This window comes from Seriola lalandi, unplaced genomic scaffold, assembly GCF_002814215.2.
Source record: "Seriola lalandi dorsalis isolate HSWRI2012SDOR001 ecotype SW California unplaced genomic scaffold, Sedor1 jcf7180002054678, whole genome shotgun sequence".
Classification (NCBI taxonomy): domain Eukaryota; kingdom Metazoa; phylum Chordata; class Actinopteri; order Carangiformes; family Carangidae; genus Seriola; species Seriola lalandi.
In genome coordinates, this window is record NW_019525231.1 from 1,278,964 (window position 1) to 1,306,146 (window position 27,183).

At 42.0% G+C, this 27,183-nt stretch overlaps 1 protein-coding gene across 6 annotated transcripts; it reads right to left on the reverse strand.

Moving 5' to 3' along the window:
* Window positions 1-471: 471 nt before the first annotated feature.
* ctnnd1 (catenin (cadherin-associated protein), delta 1) lies at window positions 472-26,193 on the reverse strand. Of its 6 annotated transcripts, none has more exons than XM_023422073.2 (23): window positions 26,107-26,167; window positions 19,481-19,628; window positions 17,310-17,384; window positions 17,043-17,168; window positions 16,514-16,806; window positions 16,278-16,368; window positions 15,897-16,087; window positions 14,352-14,607; window positions 13,941-14,012; window positions 12,870-13,020; window positions 12,231-12,432; window positions 9,498-9,615; window positions 9,080-9,236; window positions 7,628-7,645; window positions 7,235-7,300; window positions 6,924-7,051; window positions 6,096-6,246; window positions 5,746-5,941; window positions 5,415-5,608; window positions 4,143-4,190; window positions 3,939-4,021; window positions 3,118-3,172; window positions 472-2,653 (listed from the first exon to the last, which is right to left on the reverse strand). In XM_023422073.2, exons 2-23 carry the CDS (start codon window positions 19,619-19,621, stop codon window positions 2,595-2,597), a joined length of 2,871 nt encoding a protein of 956 aa, XP_023277841.1. In that variant the 5' UTR covers window positions 19,622-19,628; window positions 26,107-26,167; the 3' UTR covers window positions 472-2,594. The 6 variants fall into 6 exon arrangements, with proteins under 6 accessions (XP_023277841.1, XP_023277845.1, XP_023277847.1 ...); XM_023422077.2 differs by having other exon boundaries at window positions 3,078-3,172; XM_023422079.2 differs by lacking the exon at window positions 19,481-19,628 and having other exon boundaries at window positions 26,107-26,193.
* Window positions 26,194-27,183: the final 990 nt, after the last annotated feature.

The following is a 27,183-nucleotide window of genomic DNA, read 5'->3' on the forward strand; positions in this document are numbered from 1 at the left end:
TCCTATTCGACATATTAAATATGCATTGTCCATCTCGTTCATAAGCAACAGTTTGGTAAAGTACCTCGTTAGAAGGTTGTTTTAATTAACCTCATTTGAGCGATCAAACAGTGCAACTCGAAGTAAGGATGTTAGCTAACTCAGTGAAGTTCACACACGCAGCTGAAGTTGTAGCTTGGAAATTACACCTACCGGTATATCTCTCTTGTGCGAGTACAGATGTTTCAGGCAATCAAACTTTAATCCAAACAATGACCGTTGCCGTAAACCTGTAAATTAAAGTCACAGAACCATTACATGTTCAGCATGGCTCCCCCTACTGTTGTCGCATCTTGAAAAACGCAGTCGCTCAGACAGCAACACCCACCGGCCGCTGTCAGAGGGAGACTGACACTATTTCCATCATGAATTACTCATCACAGATTCATTACGAAGTACTGTGATCGACAAGAGGCAAAAGAAAACAAAAGCTCAGAGAAATCATTTTCTTTTTTATTAAAAACAGTATTGCTAGTTACATAATTCATTCATAAATGAGAATGTGCAACTTTAAAGAGCCAAGGCAGAGATTAAGGTGTAGCCCAGAATCTGATTTTATCCATTAGTGTTCCAGTATCAGATGAGTGTGTTGGAGGATTTTGTTTAGCTAACTTATTTTGCATTAAGACACAAACTGAATGTTTTCAATCAAAACATAAAAACTGATTGCATATGCGTTCACCCAGAGCACCCAAAACAATTAAACCCAAATCAGAATATAAAAAAAGAAATACATAAAATCATTAAAATTAACAAATATTCTCTTGTATATATAGTTTCAATGTGCTTTTATTTTTTCCTCCACTTTATCTAATAGTAAATTCTGGTCTATGCTTCCTTATACAGATTTTCTACCACAAACCCTTGCTCTCCTCTGTTCTCTTCTTTTAGTTGGTCCACTCTTGAAGGCAACTTGTTACTTTGAGAAAATGAGGCTTCCTCTGTCCTGTTTCAATTGGCATGGAAAACAAAGGAAAGATTTAGGGAAAAAAAAAAAAAAAAGGAGGGGAGGAGGTGGGGACACAAACCCCCCCAGTGCTTCTTTTAATCGTCCACTCAATAAGTATCTACATCTCAGTCGGCACTAAGAATATGCATTCTGCTACAGAAAAAGCACTGTACTAAAGAAACAAGGGCAAAAACAGACAGTACTGTGTCTTATCCCATGTACTGTTCTGTAGTCTTAAAGCCAGGTAGGCTATGGGTCTGTGAAGCAGTAAATTATACAGAACTCAAGAGTTTTATACCTCGTAAAAAAAAAAAACTACAAAAAAAAAAAACAATCCCAATAACAAGAATCAACTCTCACATACAAACAAGTTCATATATTCCATTTTCTCGCAGAATAGAAAACTGCTGAGTTCCATATACAGTATTCTCAACCAATAACCTGCTGAGAAAAAGACACCTTGATTGGTTACCAAAGTCATGTTGAACACATCCATCAGATCTATCCTGAATGAGCGAGGCACTCCAGTTAGCCCACTGTTAGAGACTGTCTTGTATGTACACATTCATAAGATTATAGACCTGTGGATACAAGGAAATGCACCCACTGAATCATGTGATATCTCCCCAGAAATTACAGAGGGGCTTACATTTAAGAAAGAAACATAGCACAGACTATACTGTCTATTCCAACGAGGTGGACAATCATTTCTCTTCTGTAATTCTGTCCCCTTTATATCTATGGATCACAATCAAATACAGAAAATGCAGCATCCCCATGCATCTTAGTGATGGTCTGTCACCGACACAAACTGTGTACAAAACAAAGCAGGTGACAGTTTTCAGTGTAGCTGCTGTTAAAAAGTCTGAGTGTGTGAAGTTCTTGCATTCAGTATTGGCAGTCGCAGCAGTAGCCGTGTCATTTGGCACAAGTACATTACTGTGGTACAGAGCGAAGCAAGAAGAGGAACAACCACTACCAAAACAGAAGCAGAAGGTTTACACATATCTGATTAATTGATAAACACTGGTAGGAAATGATGTCTTGTTGTATTTAACCATTAGAGAGAAAATGACACCATCCCTCAGTTTCTTCAAAACAGACTGTAATAGCATTAATGTAAAATTTCACCAAAAAGAGTCTTTTTCTGATCCCAACAGTTCCTTTTAATTAGTTTAATAATAGTTCAATAAGTCTGTCCTCCGACCTCCAAAAATTACAAAAGTCCTCAGATGAAGCCAAAGTCTCTGCTTTTAGTTGAAGAGAGCTTTAGTGTTGTCCAAGCAAGTCATAGTGTTGTCATGTAGAGATGTAGTGTTGTTGCCACAGTATCTGATTGAGTGGTTAGCTTTTCTTTTTTTTTTTTAGTTTAGGACTGGCAGAGCTTAAAGTGGTCATAGTGTCACATCCGGTTGTCCACAGGGAGCGTAGATCCACATCAGTTTTTCGTGTGGTCTCATTAGTGTCAGCTGAGATGGAGGAATGTAACAGAGAGAAAGAGAGAGAGAAGGGAAGCTGCAAAAAGAGTTAAGGAGGGAAAGAAGAGTCGAGTGTAAAAGGATGGAGTTTAGTCCCATCTGTAGCGTAGTGGTCCCCCGTTGTCAGTTCAGCAAGGGCAGTAGGTGGGAGGAGGCTGTCGTCTTGTGATACACACAATCAGTTTTTCTGCAAGAAAAGAGGCACAAGTGTGGGAATCGATTATGTGCAGCAGCTAATGTAAGGAGGTCAAACCGTGATTCACAGCAGAGGCTTTCAAATAAAAATAAAAAGAACACAGTACAAACTACATTACACAATAGTGGCTGCAGGCAACAAAGTCACCACATGTTAGATTAAAATGACACAAACTGCGCAGAGAGTGCAGAGCGCAGAGAAAAAAATTAAAATAACATCCCAGGAGAATTAAAATCAGACACTTGACACTTTTCACCAGCAGGGGGAGCAAAAAACAGTCCAACTACAGTACAATGGAAGCTCATTGACAACACTGTTCACTGTCAAACACACAAATAGTCACAGTTCTTAGTACATAACTAAGATACTAGGCCATACAGTGAGCTGAGAGGAGCAGCCGGGGACACACACATACCATGCAGTGACATGCAGTGTGACAGTGGGTGTAGCCTAACCATCGTAAGAATCCATTAGAGGCAAAGAGGCCTGCCTCTCCCCATACATCCCTCCCTGAGAGAGAAAGACAAAAAATAGAGAGGAGGAGTGTGTGATAGAGAAAGAGATAGAGAAGGAGAGAGAGTCAAAAGAGGAGGGGGTAAGTAAACAAAGAGGGTTAAATGTGAAAAGCATGAAAAAGAAACAACAGCAAGACAGAGAGAAAAATGTGCAGGGAAATAAGGCATCAGATGGGAAAAGAAAGAAGGGTTACAAAAGATTAGTTTAATGTTAGGTCATGTTTTAGGGGAAAAAAAGAACACTGTGAGAAATTATGTGCAAGACACACATCAACCAGAGTGCTTAAACGAGACATGCATCAACATGCTGTCTGTGGGTGTGTGTGAGAGCATGTCCGTTCACACGGTTATTTTTTTAGCTGGAAGTGAGGACATTGGTCTATATATCATGACATGTGCAAACCCACAAGGTGTGTAATTTCTAGTTAATTGAATTTTTTTCCCAACAACTTCAATTTTTTTTATCTTGATAATGATGTGTCCCGAATTCACAGGAAAAGTAATGCAAAGTCAAACAACTTGGAGATGATAACAAGTTACAACCTGTGAAGGACTGCTCTACTGATAAGAACAAACTTTTGAAAATTATCATATTGTCTGCTCTATTATTCTCAATTGTCTGTTGGAAGCACATAAAGTTATATTGGGGTTAGGAAAGGGAGATAGGAAGTATTTAGTGGAGTTTATGTTAATTCATGCAGGGCTTGTGTGTGTGTGTGTGTGTGTGTGTGTGTGTGTGTGTGTGTGTGTCCAGTGTGTACCTGTACTGCATCTTTGTCAGCAGGTTCGAGTGTGTTATCCAGAGTGTTCCTTCTCCCTCGTTGGTCCAGTGTGGAGTAGGCATCTGAAGAAGAGAAGTAAATGTGTTAAAAGCGTGCGTGTGTGTGTGTGTGTGTGTGTGTGTGTGTGTGTGTGTGTGTGTGTGTGTGAGTGTGTGTGTGTGTCTTCATTGTTTTCACCCTCACCTGGTCCCAAGTCATTCATTGGAATCATTTCCCGGTCCCCTTTGCCGCCTGTGTATCGAGGACACAAACACAGTAAGCATCAATGTCACCGTTTGTCTGTGACGTTAAATGTTTCAGTTCCCTCAGAGAGTCAGCCGGAGCATCTCTTGCCAAAGACAGAAGTGTGTAGGTGTGTGAGTGTTTTGCAAGTGTTTCTGAGTATCAGGCATGAGCCAGCTAGCATTTGCAAATATATAGTTTACGTTACTTTGGTGTGTAATGGGTGGAGTTAGTCAATTTTAAAGTCAGTGCCAAAGAGCTTAAAAGATCTTTTGAACAAATTAAAAAGAAAGTTTTACAAACATGGAGGTGATGGACAACCATAGTTGGGATTATCTGAAATGCCCCAGTGTGGTAAACCCTTAAATATCTTGCATGCCAAGCAGGTTGAGACAAACGTAAGAATTAACTGGAACTCTTAGTTAACACTGAAGCCAGCCTATTATAGGAATTACTTGTAAAATGCAACACACAGAAATGAGCACAGACATTATTTCAGAAGAGCAGGGATGCCATGAGAACCGATAGTTTGGCACCAAGTCGATGGCAAAATTCTGAAGATGTGAAGGTACTTGTTTTTCTGCAGTACCACAGGTACTGTAGATGTCATAGGCACTGGAAATGTGATTCTTCTGGGACTGTGGAGGGCAGTATAATAACCCTACAACCAAGGCTAGCTGGCAGATCATCAGGGACAAGTTATAGAAGATCAAAAGCCAGTATGTAAACGGTGCCACAGATGCTATTCTATCAAATTCAATATTGAGAATTTCACTGGTATTAGGACCAACTACCTGGTACCATGATACTCCTACAGAAGAGCCGGTTCTTTGAAACACTAGCACAGTTATGACTGTGGAGTGACAGAGAAAATCGCACTTTGGACCATTCAGAGTCATAACTGTTCGTAACGCAACATGAGCAGTCAGACACAGCTCAGTTTGTACTGGAATACCAAAAATCATAACATGCAATAAGGGCAAAAATAGTTCACAAAGACTAAATTCAAGTCCATTAAAATCACAATAAATGTGTGTGTGTGAATGTATGTGAACGCAGATGGTTATTAAATTTGAAGGAATAGTTTGTATGCAGCATTACAAATCATCAACAGAAAAATAAGCCAAATACTTGCTGCTGTACAAACAACACAGACAGAAGATCTAAGGACAAAGACACTTATGGACAGTTATGTCCGCTACACATGCAAATGTTTCCCTTTCACTTCCTCACCTTTGTCTATGAGCGGCAGGGTACTGTCCTCATATCCTCCATTGGCTCTGGTGTTGTTGCTGGGAGGGTTTAGGTTGACCATGAAGTCCGTCTTCTTCCAGCCGTCCTTCTCCAAAGTGCGCCGCAGTTCCTTGTAGCCCCACACTGTCTGCAGCACCAGGCCAGCGCCACGCACCTCCCGCTCAGAACGATTACTGATGATCCCAGTGGACAGGAGAGGCAGAGACAGGGAATTAAAAAGAAGATGACACTCATAAAGGACCCATAAAGAGAGCAAGTAATTCAAAACTGCGAACAGAGAAGTATCTCAAAATCCTTGATCAGCCCTTACCCATCCTTGTTAATGAGCACCAGTCTCTCAATGCCCTGTGAGGCCCTGAGGGTCTTGGCTGCTTCCAAACTAGAGCCCAGCACCTCATGAAGCGTGCTCAATACTGACACCACCGTCTCCTCTGACAGTCCTCGCACCGGCTGACTCTGACCACCACCGGGCAGGTTGGCCACCAGGTGAGGCACCGCGTGTTTACCTAACAACACAGGAGTGGTTAAAACATCAAAGCACACTTCAATACTGACACTGTGCACTTGATACTATAAATCTCTCTAGTACTCCCCCGTTTAAAATGGTACTTTTAAATAATGTGACTTGCTGAGACACACAAAAAACACTCTAAGCCTCACCCAGTAGATCTCTGTTGCGTGCATCAATGGCCAGGTTGCGGAGGGCTCCAGACATGGCTCGGACCACACGGTCGTTTCCGTGGGCCAGCAGCTCAGTCATCATGGGTAGACCCTTCTCCTGGCGCAGCAAAGCACGGATGTATCGTCCATACTGAACAAAGACACATTTTTATTAGATTAAGGGACTATATAATATGTCTGTGACAGACTGATGGCCTGTCCTGCGTGTACACAGCCTCTGGTATAATGCATGTTGGGATAGGCTCCGTCCTCCTACAATCCTAAACAGGATAAGTGAATATAGAAAATGAATGGTGAGCAAAACATTCAATGACAGTGGAAAAACTTTGACTGCATTTTCATGAAGTGTATTATTCAGATGCTCATCCTGCATCACACACATGGGCCGATCAAACCAACACATGCTGAAGGCGCTCCTGAGTAGACACACCACTGTCTCTTCCACGGTTTTCAAGTTTTATAATTGCCACTATACACCACTAGTAAGTAAAACACACATTTGCACAGTCATTTTCCAGGTGGTTTCTCTTTGCAATTTTTAATTACTAATTTTTTTCTACCCTCTGCCATCTGAATGTACTCGAAATATAACCATAGAAAGAAGTGCACGAAGCTCCATTTTTGGCTAAATTTGCATGAAGTCAGCAAAGAGGTCATACAGTAGATTTAAAGCACCTGGAGTACGCTGTCAGAGCTGTGCAGAGGTCTAGGTTCATGTTGGCTCAGATTCTAGGATAGGAGTTACGACGCACAGGGAGTGTTGGTGCCATAGAATGGAAAAGGATGATAACAGATAACAGTTCTTACAGTCCAGCGGCCGGCACACAGGTTCTGAACAGCTCCAGCCGAGGCCTCCAGCACAGTGGGGTTCTTGGACTCCTTTAGGAGAGAGGTGTAGATGCGGACCACCTCCGGCTGGTACAACAACTCATAGCCTACAGGAAAGAGGGAGAGAGTAGTAGGAGAAGGAGTGATTGATGGGAAATAATCAGAAGAAGCAGAGGGGGGAAAGACGAAGAAGTATGGAAGAAGGACAGAAGTAACAAAGATTATGAGCAAAAGCATATTTTTTCCTCGTACAATACAAATAATGAAAGTGAAAGTGAGTCAGTAATTACCTTTAGCAGGTGTGGTCCTCTTTGGAATGTCTATTGTATCTGCAGCGGTATCCTCATCTTTCCTACCTGGAAAGCAATATCAACGTTACAGTCCTAGAAACACATAACATCTAAATATGACAGATTCATTTAGAGAACTATATCTACTGTTAGTATTTTTTAAGTTTGGTTAGATATGCGTTGTCAGGGGAAAACAGAAACCAAGCAAAAACTGAGATGCATGTTCTCTTCTGAGAAATTCACTACAACTCTTTCAGTGAGGAGGAGGCGTGCATGTTAGTACTTAGACAATACTCCAACCTGTTAGCTCAGCTACAGCTACTCAACTACTGCTAACACTAAGACAACAGGCAGCGGAAGCAAAGTGCAGTCATACAGAGGTAAAGAGCTTACCTTTGGAAAACCACTCATCTGTAGCCCAGCGCGCAAAGAGGAGAGAAAAATGGAGAGGAGGGAGGAGAGAGAAAGGGGTGAAGAGGGAGAGAGTGGCAGAACAGGAGGAAGAGAGAGCATTTGAGTAAGAGGAAAGCAGCCATAATTGAGCCACCCAGTCAACACCTGATTACATCACAACAGCGCCACTGCCACCACACACAATCAGTAATGTGACATGCGTGACAAGTGTGAAGGCCAAATAAAGCGAATCAAAGCGCACAACAGTTCATGTAATTCACACATCCCAACTACTCTGTACAGTTTGAGATGTTGTTGCTGTGATATGTTTTTGCATCACACCTGAAAATCATGAATACACAGAAGAGCAATTTATCAAACTTAAAAACCGATATCTAGTGACCCGGGACATTTCTTCTGCTCCCCCCAATGAGTATCACAGATTTTTTGGTTACAGCAGGTACTCTGATGCAATCTTCTCTTTCATACAGTGGTGGTATAATTTTGTTTGTTACATCACACTGTAACAGCTGGTCTGGTTCTATGTAAAAATCTAATTACAGTTAACCTGAACATTTTTTCTGTACAGATTACTATTGAAAAGTAGCAATCAACTCCGGGTTCTGGTTACTCAATGATGATATATTTTGCAGTATTTTAGAGTTGAAACGAATAGTTAATCATCAGAAAGAAAACAAATTCACAAATATGTTGATAATCGATTAACCATTCAGTCATTTTACAAGACAAACATTCTCTCATTCAGCCTCAAATGTGAGGATTTGCTGCTTTTCTCTAAACTGAAAATCTTTGAGCTTTGAGCCGCTGGTCCAACAAAACAAGACATTTCATTTCAGCTCTGGAAAATTATGTGGATTGGATATGGTTTTCAATTTTTTTCTATATTTCATTAACTAAACAAATCATGTGTTCAAAGAAAAATATTGAGCAAATTAACTGATAATGAAAATCTTTTATGGCAGCCCCACAGTCTGTTGTACATTTGTTTTTCTAAAATGTTATATTGTGGGATGGTCACTGACTTTATGGATTTTTTACTGTGCTGTTTTTCACACTGCCTCGTTATATTCAAGAAAAAAAGAAAATCTGAAAAAGGCAGAAAGCTAGCAAGGAGGATATAGTATCTGAATTATTAATATGAATGTTGACAGATGGTCTTTGCCACTGAAAAATAATTTTATTATAACATTGGCAGAGCCACAAAACAGTAGAAAGAAGGTTTGTATTTGAGAAAAAACACATCAATACTCTCAGTGAAACACAAACAGAGCAGCTGGAGAGAGCATGAGCTTCCTCTCAGTTGGGGAAATTGTTAACATTCCTGTGCGAGTGGTTTTGTTTGTGCAAGTGTGTGTGTGTGTGTGTGTGTGTGTGTGTCAGTATTAGTCTAGTAAGACACCGTTGAAAACAGTGACATCACTGCAATCCTACCTTTGCCCTTGCGGGAGCTGAAGCAGCCACCCTTCTGGCTGGAGGGGGCAGGGCCTTGGTTGATGGGCGCGGCCTCCTGGTAGCGCTCACAGCCAGGGATTTCACGGTGCACCTGATAGGACAAGTTCCTCAGCAGACACACGCTGTTCTCTATCAGCTGCAAAGACGGAGGGAAAACGGTGGGAGAACAGAGATGAATTAAAAATGAAGAATTATCAAAATACAAATTCTCAACCTGCCAAGTTTCTCATAAGTTCATCAGATCACCTATTCACAGTAGATAACATGACACTTCACGTTTAACTTATTCTTTAAAAAATGCATGAACTGTGAGCACTACTGAAAAGATAAACTTTATTGATCCCACAAAGGAAAACAAACTAATTGCTTAAAAGGTTTAATAAATAAATCCACAAACCTTATTGTCGACATCTTTACAGTCAATCTGGGATTGGACAATGTACATGAGTGAATCGACCAATCCTGTGCACTCCCTCAGCTTCCTCCTTGCCTCGCTTCGCTCCGAACTCACATTTCTTTGGACGAGTGGAAAATTGAGAGGATGAGAAACAAGAATGTAAAGAAAAATAAGGATTAGCAGAGTGAACTGCTGAAGAAATAAACAAGGCAGTTAAGGGGGTAAAGGGGAGAGGAAAGAGTCTCTACAAAGGGATTCCAGCACACAATGCCTGGACACATCCCCAAGAGTTGTTTGAATGAAACTCCTGTTAAAACTACTGCTTTACAAAGAGAGTACAGTTCGACCTGATCACGTTACAACTCTGGACCAATTTCTTCAATTGCTCTGCGATTGAGTGCCACTTAAAGATCTAACAGAACTGGATGGATGGAAAACTGAGACCCAGTTAGTTCTTCATTCACTGATGTAGAAGAGACGTAAAGAAAGGACCATGAAGGAGAAAACTCTGTGGAATGATATTCAGCCTTCGTCTTTTGTGCTGGCCTGTTTTTCCTCATGACAGACACACCCTCTCACACAATAACAGGACACATTCCCCTTCGCAGCAGGGGGCCCTGATTTCACTTCACTGCTTAGTTCAGGAAGTTTATTTACATGTTGCAGTGGGCCAACAGTTTTAATATTAAAGTACAGACTAAATCAAATTACAACTGCAGCACATAAGAGGGCAACAGTCCCCCTAAATTTTCTACATTTCTAAGGTCAGGTGTAGTAAATCCTCTCTATTCACAAGAGGAGAAAGAAATAAAAAATTAACTTTGAAGTAAGCACTTCAATCAGAGTAAGATGGATTAATCAGTGTTAGATCTTCTACCTCATCACTAAACTTTGATATGACACAATAACAGAGCAGCTGGGCAAGTAAACATGAGCACCAGAAAATCCTACCTCTGTCTGCCAGCTGCTGTTTGACCACGAAGCTGGCCAACTACAAAGTGATCATGGAGCTCACCACATCCTGTGTATTTATGAGGTATGTTGCTGACCTCCATCTCATTCGTATCTTGTGTAAAATTCTTGGCAAATGAATAACAAAAGTCATCTGACCCAGATGGCTCAGCCTTGTGTTGAGACAGGTATAAATAGATGTAAGCATTATGAAGCTACATGTCATAGGCGTTAAGAGTCTCACCTCTACAGCTCTACTAGACTTCATCATCATGATCATGCTTGAAGACAAAACTTGTCAAACAAGGATTTCCTCTAGTCTTTTTTAATATGCCACTTATTAGACTACGTTTACTGAGAGCACAGAACAGTCATCTTTCTCTTCTTTTTAGTGAGTTCAAACTAGTGCTTGTGTTAAACCTCTCCACACTGAACTGAACCGACACTTCTTTGTGCAGGGGAATGAATGATATGATGTATTTCTCCTACTTGTATATAAGGTGCAATGAAGAAATGTCAATGTTGAGTGTATATAAAAACAAAAAAATATAGGTAAGAAAAAGCATGAACTAAGATCACCATACCGCTGATGCATTCTCAGTATAACATTATATACCAAAGATACCATATTCATTTAACACATTTAAAAACAGAAAACAACAGAGGCTGCTGCAGACACAGTGTTCTCACACATGCTCGACAGACTGAGTTACTACGGTTAATACCCTGTGTTGTTGTTATTGTTTCCTGTGCTTGCCTTCTTCTTCTCTTGAAGTTTGACTAAAACACTTGTCGTGTTATCATACTGTCCTCATCAGTCCTGGAAGAATCACATCTCCAGTACCTATGTTATCTCGGTACCTTCAGTACCTGTGGTACTTTAGAAAGACAAGTATCGTCACACATTACCAAAGTGTTGGTTCTCGTGACATCCCTATGTAACAGTAATGATCTGTCGTTCTTATCTTATCAGGTCTTCAACTCCAGGATCTAGTCATACTGTGTACTGAACGATACTGTCCAGACACCTTCTGCGAATGCCAAACTTTTTAAGTCTTCAAGATCACCAAGTTATTCACACAAACTTTTCTACACCCACAAGTGAACACTGTAATTAACCATGTGGTCAAGGGGAATGCATAGATAACGGACCCAGAGGCTAGAACATACTGTTTACACTGTTTAAGTCAATGCCCCACTGTCCTCTACTCTCCCCCTCCCTGTAAACTCTTCACCCTCTCCTAATCGCTCCCGGTTACTGTAAGGCTTCAGTTCAGCCAGAATTTCTTCTTTAACAAATAACTGACATTTAACCCCAAAACATTTTAATGAGAACTATATAAAATTAAATAAGATATCATGTGTATACATTCTAGTAACCAGAGAAAAGGCTTCTGACATGCACAATGAACCAGATGGAGCATTCCCTTACAGACTTTTGAATTGATGGACTTGCAGTGAGTTCATGGTGCTCATTGGCTTATTCTTATACTTTAGAAAGTATATTTTACCTCAGTTATTATATGATTATTACCCAGCAATCACAGTTGTTTTCAATCTGTTAAAATGGATCAAACAAAGGTTTATAAAGTGCGATTACATTTTCTGACAATATGGCCCAGTTTATTCTGATAAGAACATACTGACTGTACCATCACTCTGGTTATTAGTGGAACAAAATGCTTCACATGAACAGTTACTTTCATTCCTCCATTAAAATCCAACAGGTCTAATCTGTTTTATGATACTACCTCCATCCTTCCTTCCTTGCTTTCCCCCTACCTCAGGCAGCCTGCTGTGTTGGTGAGGGCCGTCTCCCACTCGAGGTGTCTGGGCTTGCAGTTCTCCTCCCCGCCCCCTGCTCCATTGCTCCCTTTCTCCCAGCCTGAATGGGGCACCATCACCTCATCAGAGAGGGCGTGCAGTGCATGGTCCACAATTTCCATTTTCACAGAGTCATGAGACGACAGGTTCCACAGCGTCCCTGAGAAACAAGAAAACTTAAATATGTAAAAATGTCCAGTTTAGTAATGCAGCTCACTCACACTATTGCCAACTGTCACTTTAAAACAGCCCTAGAGAAAATAACATCTTGATGGATGGACAGACATGTTTCCTGATTTGTGAGAAATTGTTTAAGTAATTTTAAAGCTAAAATGTGACGACTCCAGGTCCTCAAATGTGAAAATGTGCTTTGTTTCTAAGTCTTAAGTAAAAAAAACTGACACTATACAACACTTAAAATGGCGACATCAACAGAGCTACAAATAAATTCAAACAATGTGAACAAACAGTTGCTTTGATTGTTTTTCTTATCATTTTATGTTGTCATTATTTGCCAATAAAGATTAAGGGGTGGGGCTAAAAGGAAACATTTGATAGTCATGTTTATATAGATGTGTTCTGATATGTGCTTCTAACCTGTGATAGTGTCAGTGAGGTCCTGGTCATGGGTCTTCCTCAGCAGCCTGACCAGAGCAGGCACTCCATCACAGTTCTTGATGGCGATCTTGTTGTCTGGATCTTTGCCGTATGAGATGTTCTTTAGTGCTCCACAGGCTGCGTAGTGAACCTAAAGCAGAAACAGTTTAATGAGCGATTAGTCATGAAGGAGGATCACAGAGAAAGCACTTATTTCACCTACAAGGGTTTAGCATAGTAGTAGAAAACTGAGTCATGCCCTCATAACTGTTAGATAGTGGTATGAAAATGACATGGCTCTTGGCAGGGCTATTCATTCAAGTAATGAATAGCCCTTTCTTACCTATTTTCACTATAAAACAATGTTAATATCAGCAACAAGTTAATCAACGGCAGATAATCAATATCCCATGTCATGTGTGTTTCTGATACACTTTCACATACATTTTGAAAAAGTTTTCATGACATCACACTCTTTGTTCTATTTTGTATCTCAGCTTTCGACCCCCCCCCACCCCCACACACACTCATAAACACACACTCTCTCTCTCTTTGGAACCACTTGAAAACGTTAAGAGGATTTCTGTCTGACCCACTTCTCCAGTCAGCAAGTCACACCAGACTTCAAACTTGTCATTGGCCGTAGAGCATGAAATGTGAAGTTAAGATGCTTCTTTGCTTCGAGAGTGGAATGCATGATGTGGTTTGCCTGGTAATGCCCATACAAACATCAGCAAAACTTTGCCACCGCTTGGCCTAAATGAAAGGGAATCGTAAAAAAAAGCCACAGAATGTTTTGGCTGAAACCATATTTAGCACAAGTGTTGACCTCCAGGATTTAACCAAGAGAAGTCAAATACGTAATGCTTATTCCTCTTTCTCATGCATTTGATATGAAGGTGGAGTGTCACGTCTAACCTTGTCCTCATCTCAGGCCAATGAATTGTCTCAGTATTACATAAGAAATACATTACATCCTTTAAGCCTCACTTTCCCCCACCTAGTCCAGTTATAACACACTAACAAAGTAAAGAATGAAGTGAAAGCCATAGAGGACAAAACCAAACTGACCTCTTTGTTTGGGTTGTCAAGCATAGAAACCAGCGCTGGGATGCCTTTCAAACGACGCACATCAGACTTCACCTGAAAAACAAAAGGATGGACGTTAGCAGTGGATGTAGATGAGGGGGTCAAGTAAAGTCCAGTCTAGTTTTTAAAACAGCTCCTCCACAGTCTTATCCCTGAACTAAAGATCTTGACACATCCAGCTAACTAACCCATTCTAGTAGAACTTTATTTGCCATCACACACAATCATTTTTAGAACATACATGCATACATACATAATTAATCATCTTTAATTTCACCCTCATACTCTTGAGAACTAAACTGCTCCTAACAAAAGGTGAGGGCTTCTCAACTGTAAGTTATATGAGAGAGCTTTAAATTAAGAAGATTGTGAATTCACGTGTGCGTCTCTTACTTTATCATTCTTGTAGGTGAGATGCTGTAGGTATGCTGCTGCATTGCTCTTGACAGGGTCAAGCCTGTAGTTGAGCATGGCGATGACCTCTGGCAGCTCTGGCTGACGCCAGCCCCCGGGGCCTGGACCTTTCCTTAGAGTGCTGTCCAATGAGGCCATGCTTCCTCTTTCACCCTGGGCCAGAGGTGCTCCTCCACCCCAATAGTACATGTCACCTGGACCGCTCATGTCACCGTCCAAGGTGCCCTCATAACTCCTGAGGATGAGGGGGAAGAACATATGAGATCGTACACACTTATTGACGACATATAGTCATCTATAAATACAAAAGCAAAGGAAAATTTGATACCGGAGTTTGCTGGATATTGGCACTGATATCCCAATTAAATAAGATTTAGAATCAACTCATTTCAAACCCATTCAATTTGATTTGATTCTTGCTGGTTCAGTTATAATCAGATGAATACAGCTTCTCTGGGGATCTTAAATTTCTGCTGCATTTAACGAATGAGCAACACTGTTGTCTCCTTGAATATGAAACTGTGTAAAGTTCTTCATTATAGGCTAAACCTTTAACACGTTTCCAGATTTCAAAACTGTTTACCACTGTGAGAAAAAACTTGTAACACTTACAAGGTCATTGTCATTATGCAAAAAAAAAAAAAAAAAAAGTAAAATGCTACTCCACACACCTACACATGTACTGTCAGTAGCAGATGCTTCTACATAGTACAGACATCCACTGTAATGATCAATGTGAACACAGACAGGGTAGAAACTGAAAGTCTGCTCTCTAAATCATCTGCACTGTTCGCACTGACAGCACCTCAGCCTGATACCTGCAGACAGCTGGCTAAACAGACTGACTAAAGTAGATCCACATGCTGTTCATTTAACTTCCAAGGCTTGGCATCTTGTAGCCAGAGATAAAATCTCTTCAACAAGGACAAGCCCAGACCTCAAAACAGGTTGCAGTGTTTTCATCCGTCTGGTAGATGCGATCTCTAGATTCACTTTGAGATAGCTAGAGTTGGCACACCACCCTGAGTCATGACAGTCCTGTAAAATGCAACAGGTCTGCATAGTCTGATATGGGTTATGTCACAGTTTGGGGAACTGTCATGAGCCAAGGCAGTTCATACAGCAGTTATCAACTACATTACATTTTAAGTAGATAGTAGTAGTAAATATATTACACATCATGCAGCCCGAACTGAACCAGTCCCAACAAGTAACCACTGCATATACATGACACATTTATTGCAGATGTACATGTTTACTGAGAAAAGGTGCAAATGCAAAAATCGATCTTGGGATTTTAAGAGTCAATTCTGGATCATTCAAATAAAAATCACAATGAATTTTTTCCTTTACTTCACCTCTTCCTGAGCATTTCAGTAAATATGGAAGAAAATTATCTTGAGCACTTCACTCTCAGAGATGACTCACAGACAATCCACACAGTGTATACATAAAGAACATACATCCAGACGTTAGTCATCGCTTAAACACAGATGGGTCACCACAAAAACACACATTACTCACCCGGTCCTGCGTGGGGGCCCATGGGGGAATGCATGGTGGTTGCGGGGAATGGTGCTGAAGTGCATTGGGTGTCCCATGCCATAGTCAGGCTCATCATAGCCCATGCTGCGCTGATCGTCCTCCAGACCGTAAGGCTCTGGAACAAACCTTGGGATGGAGGATAGCTCCATAGCACTTCCCATACGGCCAACCTACACGGGGACAGGAATTAGTGTCTAGCAATACAAGATAAAAGCCCAATCGAAAACCTATAGCTATTGAACTCCTATTCAATTCTTCACATACATCACAGAAACAAATCACCAAGTGTCAGCAGAGTAAGTTATAATCCTGCTAAAAGGAAAGCAGCAAAGCAAGCGATGCAATGATTGTTGTACACACCTGTGGTTGAGCAGCATACGGATCCAGCTGGTTCCTGCTGGGGGCTCTGTAGCTTGGATCCAGCGTTCTGTATCCATCTGGATGGACTGGTCTAAAGAGGAGAGGGAAGCAGAGGGTGAGGAAGAGACTGGAGGGAGGGGAAATATTGGCTAAAGGATTATCCAGTTAAACTGTGACAAGTTATTGTCTACTCTGCTTTGATGGCTTGAATCCTACAGTTTCAACAAACATGGTACCTGTAGCGATCATCCATGCGAGCGCCCCTGGTAAGGCTTGCGTAGGTCTCAGATGGAGGTCCAGTGCGGTATTCATCATAGCCCCCTGGAGGTCCATAGTGGTAGTTTCGGGGGACAGTGTGAGTGGGGTAGTCCATGGGCACGCCTCCACTGGGTCCCTGCCTGTAGACCCGGTCCATGGGTGTAGTGTAGCCCCCCATACCTGTCACTGAACCTCCACCATCCAGGGAAAGTGTGTCTGACACAGAGGGGATGACTGTGCGAGTGGTGGTGGTCTTTACTAATTTCTTTACCTTAAAGAGCAGGGAGAGGGGAGGTGGGAGAAATGATGTTAGTGCTGAACATTTACAAGCATGAAAGATTGTATGTTAGAAATATAATCCAAAGGGATATTCTCCACTCAATCACGACAGCTGCAAAAACATCCTAGACAAAACTCATCTGTAGCTTTTTCTGCCATCATGTCACTTCAGTAGTGATGTAAACCGCACACTCTGCAGTGAGCATTTCTATTTGCTTCTCATGTTACCGTGGTTTCTGTGCGCCGAGTGGTTCCATCTTCACTGGTCTCCACAGAGACGACAGGTTGGGATTCCTGGGGTTCCTCCTGCACTGTGAACGTCTCCTGCATCACCTGACCAGGCTCCATCCTGAACTACACACACACACACACACACACACACACACACACACACACACAAAAATAACAAATATAGGTTTCACATGGGGCATCCTGAGGGTTAACCACCTTAAAAATGAAACAGCTGGATCTGGGAGGGCTCTGCTGAGTGCTTACGTGATGTGTCCCGTTGATGTAACCCTCGTTCAGTGTCAGCCTTTCTATGTCTGCATCACAAGGAATGCGGCCGTTCTGCAGAGAGAAAGAAATACACATGAGGGGATCCGACACACACGCGCAGATATAAAAGAATAATTATGCAAGAAGTGAAATTCAGTGACAGTTTAAAGTTGGGTTCTGCATGAACCCTAAGAATGAAACTACATGACCTCCACAGGTATGTAAACATCATGAACACAAACAAACAACACAGAGGCTTTCATGTATACACTCCTCACTGATAAACACAAACAATGAGGTAGTTAAATGGGACACACTCATTCAACAGACTTGAACAAACATAAATGAACTATGATGGTGGACTGAACAGATGAACAAAACTAGTAATGAAATGAATAATGACCCACAGAGAGATAAAACCTCTGTCTCTTGTGTGTCACCACCACAAGCATTGCCTGCCCCGGAGTGGTGATGGGTGTGGTGCACTTCCCATTCCAGCCACAGGGGGAGCTCTAAGTATCTCTACTGCCATCTCTGCAATTTTATCTCCACAACATAAGAGGATAAAGGGGGCACAGCCTGGGGGGAACTGCTCACCACTGATTCAAGGATGAAATGCAGTCGTCTGTGACTAAAAGAAATGATGTATTTTCACATCTAAAAAACAGAAATAACCTGGTGAGAACTGGAACTACTTCCCGGAGGGGCAATGACACCTTGTTGAAGTGTAACTCAGCCCAGACCAAGTTAAGAAGACACACCATAAGCAAATGAGCACGCTCTTTAAGGTAGATTAAGGCTCGGTCAGAGGGAACAGTAAGAAAGTGCCGGGCAGATGTGAGCGTGTGGGAACCTGTCACTAATGACTGAGGTCGTGTTGCATTGCCTGGGAGAGTGGCAGAGGCATGCCGAAGCCTCTGGGCTATGTAAACACATACGGAGATAAGAACCGGCACTAGCTACATTTCTCTCCTGCTCTCACTAATACACACACTCTACCTATATTTCTGCTCCTTATCAGCCACAAGAATCACCTGGGACTGGGATGTGTCCTGGTTGAATGCGAGCCTACATGCAAGAGCGGCAGATAGACAGACAGAAAGTGAGTGTCTGGGAGAGCCTGATTGTTTATTTTCAAAGGTTGCCTCAGGGCCAAAAGTGTGTATGTGTACATGTGTATGCCGAGTTATTCACGCACGCTAATGGCCAAGAGTGTCAATAAGGAAGTGACAGAATGAGCGCGCATGGGTGTGTGCGCCTGCATGTCTGTCTGTCAGGTAAACTCAGAGCATGAAGTCACTCATGACTCTCTGAACTTGGTAACTGAATCAGCCATGATAAAGAAGGTGTGTAAGCAAACGGCAGAACATGTTTCAGCTGTAAAACGGACTTGGAAATCAAGAGTTTTATTTGGAATCACAGCAGATGAACTGGGTCTGCCTGGACTGTGGTCCTAGTTAATGGACTCTGCTGCACTGAAAAAGCAGCTGAGGTACGATTTTCTTACACCAGAAATAGATCAAACAAACTATAAATAAACCGGGTGGTTGGCACACTGCAGCTGCACGGGTAAATTCTTGATGATGGTCCAGGAAATGACGACAAAAAATTAAATATCAAAGAAGACGTCTCTCTGCATGCAAACGCCAACTGACATGTGAGGACAAAGATGAAGTGTTGTATTTTGTTGTTAAGTTTGACAGGCGGGATGATGATGATGATGATGATGATGATTATGATGATGATGATGATTGACTGACTTCGAAGGAGACACGGATGTTTCTGAGAAACACTAATGGAGGAGGGAAAAAATGCAGGATTAAAAGCTGCAAGGAGCAACAGAGGGTGTAAATTACCTCCTCACAAAGGCTTCATTGGAAAGGGATTTAGTCAATTTGTTTGACTCAATTTTTAACTTCAAAAACTCAAGGTCAATTTCAAGTGAGCATCAAAAGTCCAGCCTGATTAAAACCCACAGGAGGAGGTATATTTTTCCCCAGGCTTCGATGGGGTTCTGCTGCCATCCAGCCAGTCCACACTGATGGGACGGAGGGTGACCATGGAGATGACATTGGATGACATCGGGTCAAGGAAGAGTGAATCCGAGGGACTTTTCAATGGAAAGTGTGTGTGGGGGTGGGGATGGGCAAGGGTTTGTTCCATGTTACCTGCATGTTGGGGAGGGGGCGGGGCAGGGTGCCGGCACAAGACCTCCGCTCCTCCTCCAGAGCTCGGCTCAGCATCTCAAACTGCCTCTCCTGCTCCCGCACCGAGGCCAGCAGGGAGGCCGTACTCGCACACTGCTCCATTCACACGCTGAGAGCAGAGCACAGGACAGGACAGGACAGGACAGGGTCAACACCAGAGAGCAGGAAGAGATTCAACCATCACCGGGATTTCATCAAAGAACAGACAAACAGCAAGACTGAAACACCCAAGTACAGAGGTATAAAGAAGGGCCTAGGCCCAGTGCAGATCTAGGAAGGCACACAGTGAAGAAGTGCTAATTAAGTTGATATTTAGGCAGGAGCTGACGCAGGGAGGCAAAGCAGGGGAAGATAAATGAGGGAAGAGAGAACTAACTGGGGAGATAAAGTAGCAGGTACAGAGACAACGTGACTAGAGACAGAAAAAAAAGCGAGAAACACAGCGAGGACGAACAGCAGGCATAAGGGAAGAGCTCACCACTTGAGAATTCATCGGAGAAAAAAAAAAGAAAAGTGATTATTCATTCAAATTCAAGGGGAGAGGAGCATGAGCATGAGCAGAGCAGGGATGGAAGTGAACTACTCTCACTTTTTCAATGCGTTTCGTCACCTTCTGCTATGCAAGGTTAAAAATAGAGAGAAAGTGAGATACATGACGAGAGACAATTACAGCATGTTTTCAGCCGCAGCGTGCGGAGCTTGTTAACACTTCACTTCATTCCAAGGATGCAGAGCAAGTGAGGAAGGATGAAGACAACGAGTGTGAGAGGGCTCAGAGGATTTATTCAGAGACTGTATCACACCATCAGGTTACACCATATTTGAAAATCCAGAGGTGTTTTGAACTGAGGTTGTTTGCTCTCCACAGCAAGGAAAAAGGGGACAAGCCTCGTTTTTCTCTACCGATGTGCATTTAATGATGAATGCTGAAATGCTTGATTAAAATTAATCTAGAAATGCAATATCCACTTTATATTATACTTAGTGCAGTTTACTAGTTAGAATATGGATGGTATTTCATCAGCATGCCATCCATTTACTGTAACAGGAGATTAAATGAGGGCCATTTCTTTATAGCTTGGCTGCTATTATTTCTGCAAACTCACAGGAATAAATGAGTCTTAAAATTACAGGAAAAGTCATAAAACTGGAGCTGGTCAATGACCTTTTTATCATACATTTGGCTTTTACTCAGCACTTCAGAGTAAATTAGTGCAATCGCAGCAGAGACCAAGAGCTGCACAAGAATGAAAAAAATACAGTTTTAGTCTCATGGAGGCTCTTTGCTGAAAAAGATTAATAATCAGGGCTTTTATTATTTGAGGACACAACTTTAATACATGGGAAAACTTAAGCTCCATCTGGTTTACAATCAAACTGCAGTGATATCAGACAAATTCATAAGAACAGATTTACTCTTGATCATTAAGTTGATCAGTTTTTTTTCCACTTGATAGAACCTTTCTGCTGCTCCTCCTGAAATGTCACCTTCCTTACATGGAGAGTTTAATGATTATTCAAATGTAAATTTCACCAGAAGGGAACACAACATAGTGAAACTTGAATTTCAGAATAACCAGCTGACTTACATAACCATTATTATCGAAGCAATATATCATGGTAGACAAATACCAATGATTCATTGTGAAGCCATACAGAAAAGTGCATGCAAACAAGCTAAGCAAAAACAGCGAAGAAAGGAAGAAGAAAAGTTTGATTTTAAACATCAAACTGGCCTTAAAGAAGGAAATGCAGTCTAAACACATGCCACAGATGACCTAAGGCTTAATTACAGAGGCATGATAATAAATGAACGTCACTCCATCCCAAATTAAGGCAATGACAAAGTCCTTTCCCTCAGACATTCTGGTGAGGGAGGAATAAGGAATCTGTGGAAGATTACTTCAGCAGTGTCTGTCTAATAACGGGATGACATGAGCATGGCTCATCTCCAAACCAGGGCAAAAACCATTTTCTACTTCAAAGTTCACTGACTCATGTAGATCAAATCTGCTCTCCATCCGCGCACACAGAACTGGCAGAGTGAACAAAGGCTCCTGTATTAAGTCTGAGTGTGCACATACACCAGCGAGAGTGTGTGTTCACAGCCGTGAGAGTGTGAGTGTGTATGTGGGTCAGAGACTAAATAAAGGTGGCAAGTGTGTGTGGCTGACGTTGATTTTATCCTTGAATACTCAAACAGAGCTGTGGCAAGTTCTGGTGAAGTTAATGCTGCTCCTTGTTTCTTTTCATTTGTGTGGAAAATAAAACATACATTGTTAGACAGAGGCACAGATGAGCCACACAAAAACACACACGGACACAAACACACACAGCCATTGTCATACATTCCACAGTGAGATTTAGCGTGTCATATCCTGTCTCAGCTGTTGGAAGCTGTCCTAATAAGGGAGCCCTTCACTCTTTCATTGTGCTGCTCTCATCCATCTCTCACACAAAAGTATTTTCTTCCCAACCAAACACTTCAGTCCTGTAAAAGGGAGAGTGGGAGCGGTAACCTTCTCTGACCCAATCAGGGCGGCCAACCACAAACCAACAAAGTGCTTCTATAGTGGATAATTAACAAATTGAAAAACATTTTGAATTGATTTCAAGTGGGTATATGTAGCCTCTGTGTAAAGCTTTGAGTGCATTCAAAGTTAAACATAAACCTTGACATATCAGCAGTTATTTGCTGAAATCCCACACACATAAAGAAACACAGGTGACTAAAATGTGGCAGAAAACGAATAAATGTCGGCTGTGTCGTGAAAGTTGCCTAGAGCAGTCGTCAAGTTTTACATTGGGGACCATGAAAGATGAAACACTGACACCACACAGCAGATAAGTCAATACACCTCAGTCTGAGCTCTTCTTTGCAGCTCTGTCAAAACATCAACACATTTTTGAGACCATAGAAGAAGAAAGTCTCTTGTGCCTAAATGCAACAGACAGACAGACCCACAGAACCTCTATAGCTATGCAAGCCTCACCGCTAACATTCTTGTGGCAGGGTGCCGTTGCTTGTGAGAGTTTTAAATGGCTTTAGCCACTTAAAGCCCGGGCATTAGTCATTAATCTATTGTAAGGCCATTAGCAGCAACGCTAAATCTTGTCTGCTAATGGGATAGCCCTGGAATTACACTACTAAGCCACTTACTATCCTGAGCCAACACACAACACCACAGATGTACACGCACTGTAAGTGTCCACTGCTCACTGAAGACCACACTCACAGTCAGTGTGTTCGTCTATCAGCCAATGCCAACTGAGTATTGTGGCTGCATTGTATTCCTTCATTATCATATGCTATCATTGCTATTTCAGGGACTTAGTCACTGGTGGTTGTGGCAGGGTGACATGGATTCTGTTCCAGTCTACACACACACACACGGTCACACACACTCGCACGCGCACACACGCACACACTCACACACACACGGTGAAGCTATGGCAAAATGCTGTTGTGGCTTGGCCAAATGCTCCGCTGACTCAGCCTCATTTGAATGGTCACATAGAGATTTGGCCTCTGTGTGTGTATGTGTGTGTGGGTGTGCGTGTGTTAGCCTTGGCCCACGTCCAACGACTACTGCCTTTACCATCCTGACTTGAAATCATGAAACTACCCTCCCCGCTCCCATCACCCCTCTCCCATGTGGCCTGCAGTGTGGGCACAGTGTGGTAGCTGCAGAGAGAGCACACATGCACACACGCCCACCCACACTCAAATTCACTTACACACTCCACACAGACTGCTCAGGGACCTCTGCAAGGCCAGCTGTCTAATCTACAGGACACCAACGTACTATTCTTGGTGAGGAAGGAAACGTCCAGGCAGCTGTAAGTGAGAGAGCAGAAAAGAGGGAAAAACTGGACCAGTGAGTTCAAGTGCTCTCACAACTGACTAGAGCAAGGAGATACCTGGATACAATACTGATACGAGGATGGATTTCATCTGGATTTTCTGTTGTTATATCATGATAAAGCTTTACTGCACTAGCTGCTTGGCCATCGCACCCTATTTGTAGTGAATTTGACCTCAGTGACTATATCCTCTACAAAAGGACACAAAGAACACACATGTATGTCACACAGCAAATGCCAAATGATTAATTATAGTGGCTACTGATTAGGTGATAATCTAACCGATCACAGGACGAGACTCATCCATATCTAGGTGAGTTTCCACAAAGACCAAACAATTTGTTCATAATCGTTAACTCTGACAACTAAATTTTGTATAACAGTAACACATTATGTTTTTATCACAAGTCCACTGAAAGTCAACAGATGAAAATATTGCATTGTCACCCAGCTGTAAAACATTTTCATATCTTATTTAGTCGATATATGTCAGCTCCATGTCTAGACTTCACGGTTGTCTTCACTTCAAAACTCATGTAAAAATAATAAACAAAAAATAATGAAAATTCCTGGTCAATCGCTATTATGGAAAAATGGTCCAACAAACAAAAAACTCAGTCAGTAAAGATTTACTCCCGGTGAACTGCAAACAGTGTGACCGCCACTTAACAAGGAAGTTGGTTAAATTGCTGCAGTAAAAATGCAAACTGGCTCTCAAGCTTTCCAAGAAGTTAACCACCAGCACTGAGCGAGGGTGCTGTACGGCAGTTTAGCTCCACGGCTTTAGAAAAGTCTGTGCACTTTGATTTCACTCTGTGTATATTATCACACAGTGTCCTCCCCTGAATGGGCAGTGTGCTGACGTGCTCACCATTCAAATAAAAACATGACTGCAGGTGTAACCGTTGGAGGTGGTGAGATAAAGAGACGAACAGAGAATGAGAGAGAGACACAGACAGGGAGGAGGAGCAAATATAAGAAAACCCCAGCTTCTGTGTGTCAGAGGGACACACCCGTGGTGTGCTCTGAAAGCCCGTCATTACAGGGACTCACAAATGATAGCCCTGGTTAAAAGAACTGGCTGAGCAACAAGACTTCAGCCCCCACAGACAAAATGGCTAGGAACAAATTCTAGACACCAAAAGAAATGTCCAACTTTTGACTTTTTTGCCCCTCCTTTTAACATCTTGCAGAGGGGGCATTTCTGAGCAAACAGCTTGTCCAAACTTGCTCACAATCTCTTCCATCTCTGTCCCAGCAGGTCAAAGCAGACATGCCTGCAGGGTATTTAGAGGAATATGCCAGGCATGTCCATCCTGTACTGTAACTCACCAATCAGCTGACTATATCATTGCAAATCAACAATTTAAAGTTACTTTAGACAAGCTGTCAAACATATCTCAGGTTGTTCTGACGTCACACACTGAAACTACAGAAGATCGTGATTACAAACTGAAACCAGCAAGCTTAATCCAGGAGTGATCCACTGAAACAGATTCAGCCAAGTCACACTGAACAACTGTAAACTGAGAGGGTGTCTGGGTTGCAAGCCTCTTGACAAGGGACTGAAATAATGAAGCAACAAACAGGACTGCCACCTTACCACACCCCACAGATCCAGACCCACACAACAGGTTCCTGCTTTTGTCCCTCGCCGCTCCACCACCACCACAAATCGTGTCTCCCTCCTCTACCTGGCAGACCGCATCAAAAGGCAGCGACTGAAACACCAAACATTGTCTATTCACAGTAGACACGCAAAAATGAACAGAATTCAAAAGGCAATATGCCAAAAATCACACACCTTGAGAGGATAGTCACCTAAAATGCACCGAGCAGCACGACTGTCTGCAGAGAGTGGGCGATTCAAGTACAGCACATAATAGGAAATTGATAAGTAAACCGAGACTGGACTTTGACTCCTAAATTGCGGACTGTGACGCGACGTGCTGGCCGGTCACTTCCGTGTACTCTCACCTGTCCTGAATACCTCCTAGGTCGGAGAAAACAGGCGGAAAGCTCTGGTGAAATCTTTCTGCTTCAGTGTTTAAAGGCACAAACAGAAAACACGCAGTGCGAAATGTTATAACGTTATACACCTCCCAGCCTCCCTCAAACTACACCACTCATGTAATAAATTGATGTTAGCTATGTAGTGTCACGTTAACTGGATAATTGACCGTTTTAACCTTTGTTATGTAGACCATGTTTAACTACATCTTTAAGTTATGTTAAACTTTTTCCAAGTCCCACTCTAGATAAGTTATTCATCAAGCTAACGAATGGAATACACCGATGCTAGCTAAATTAGCTCGTGCTATGGTGGCTAGCCTGCTAACGCTGCGCTACAACAATCAAGTTCGCCAAATTAAAACTCACTCCTTTTCCCACCTACAACAATTCTCAACCAGCAGCACCGAGCACAAAACACCAAGAGACAGGCCATTACCGATTCTGGAGACTGTTAGGCTTGTTTTTCAAAGTCCATAAGTGTTTGCGAGGAGGATTCAGGCCTAGCCTAGCCAACCGCTGCTGCTGCTGCTGCTGCCGCTGCCGCTGCGCTGACACAACCGAAACCTCGACCCGCAGGCTCGGAGAAGAAGTGAGTTGGGATGAGACAACAAAAACACCTCGGCGTGGTCGAGCAAACAGCGTGAAACTAAACAAAATAAACTGTCCACCACGGGGCGAGAGCACTCACAATGAACGGAGAATACACCCACCTATGCAATTCCCTATCTTCCGTGCCTTGGCTTGTTGATCACTTGTCTCTGCTCTTCCTCTCCGCTGGGGGGAAAAGGTGGGGGCGGGAGAGGAGAGGAGAGGAGAGGAGAGGAGAGGGGAGAATAGAGAGCGCGGGGTTGGTTTACAGGCATTATACGTCTTCATAAGGTTATCTGTCCGTTAGTTATTGTTCATAGACTACATCAATTAAAATTGCAATTAAAACAAACAAAAAAAACAGTGCAAAAATATCATACTGAAGATTTTGATTATTATTAATATGATTAAATTCTTGATAAGTAATTGAAAAAATGATTTGTTAATTTAATTTACCTTCCTCCACTATAAAGAAAAAACAGGTAAATCTTTTGGAGAAGTTTCCATTTTCATTTCACGGTTTATGCTAATAATCATTCAGCCCATGGATGTATCATGATTCATGCTCATTTGGATTCTGTAGTATCATTTTTTTCCCTCAGCGTCTGGCCATCAAACGGCTACGAAACCTTACATTATTATTATATAAATATACATATAAATTGTATAAATGTCCTCTAACTTTAAAGATGCTTATTATTTGTGAAGTTCTGACATTGCCCTCATGTGGTCATAAAATGGAAGTGCTATTAAAGAGCAGAATAATAGCCACATAAAGCAGTTTACTATAATCTGGGAAGTCACCAGAGGTGAAAGAAGTATTCACATCATTTTTTTAAGATAACAACAGCATACTATAAAAATACCACATTACAAGTGGGAGTCCTGCATTCAACTTTGTACTTAAGTGAGAGTATACAAATATTAAAAATGTGGTTAATGTATATATATATATATATATATATATTGCTGGATAGAAGATTAGTATCAACACAACATGCCCACAAGAATCTGTGATTTTATCTACACTACAAAAAATCATGTGGAGTTTTTAACACTGTGGTGTTCCTGTTTTTACTTAAGTAAGAGATAGAAAAGAATAGTTTAACTGAGCCACTGACAACCAAAGCAAACGAAGCCAATAAAAAAGGACATTATGTTGCCTTAGACGACTGGATTTAATAATGTCCCAGTCCCAC

What these genes read in the sequence shown, in the direction of transcription:
- ctnnd1 (XM_023422073.2), bottom strand. Translation starts at nt 19,621, where the DNA reads ATGGAGCAGTGTGCGAGTACGGCCTCCCTGCTGGCCTCGGTGCGGGAG. An exon ending in ACATCAACGGGACACATCAC is followed by an intron (nt 17,169 to 17,309) that starts GTAAGCACTCAG and finishes GTGTGTGTGTAG; the next exon opens with TTCAGGATGGAGCCTGGTCA. An exon ending in CCTGCCGCTCATAGACAAAG is followed by an intron (nt 4,191 to 5,414) that starts GTGAGGAAGTGA and finishes CTCGATACACAG; the next exon opens with GCGGCAAAGGGGACCGGGAA.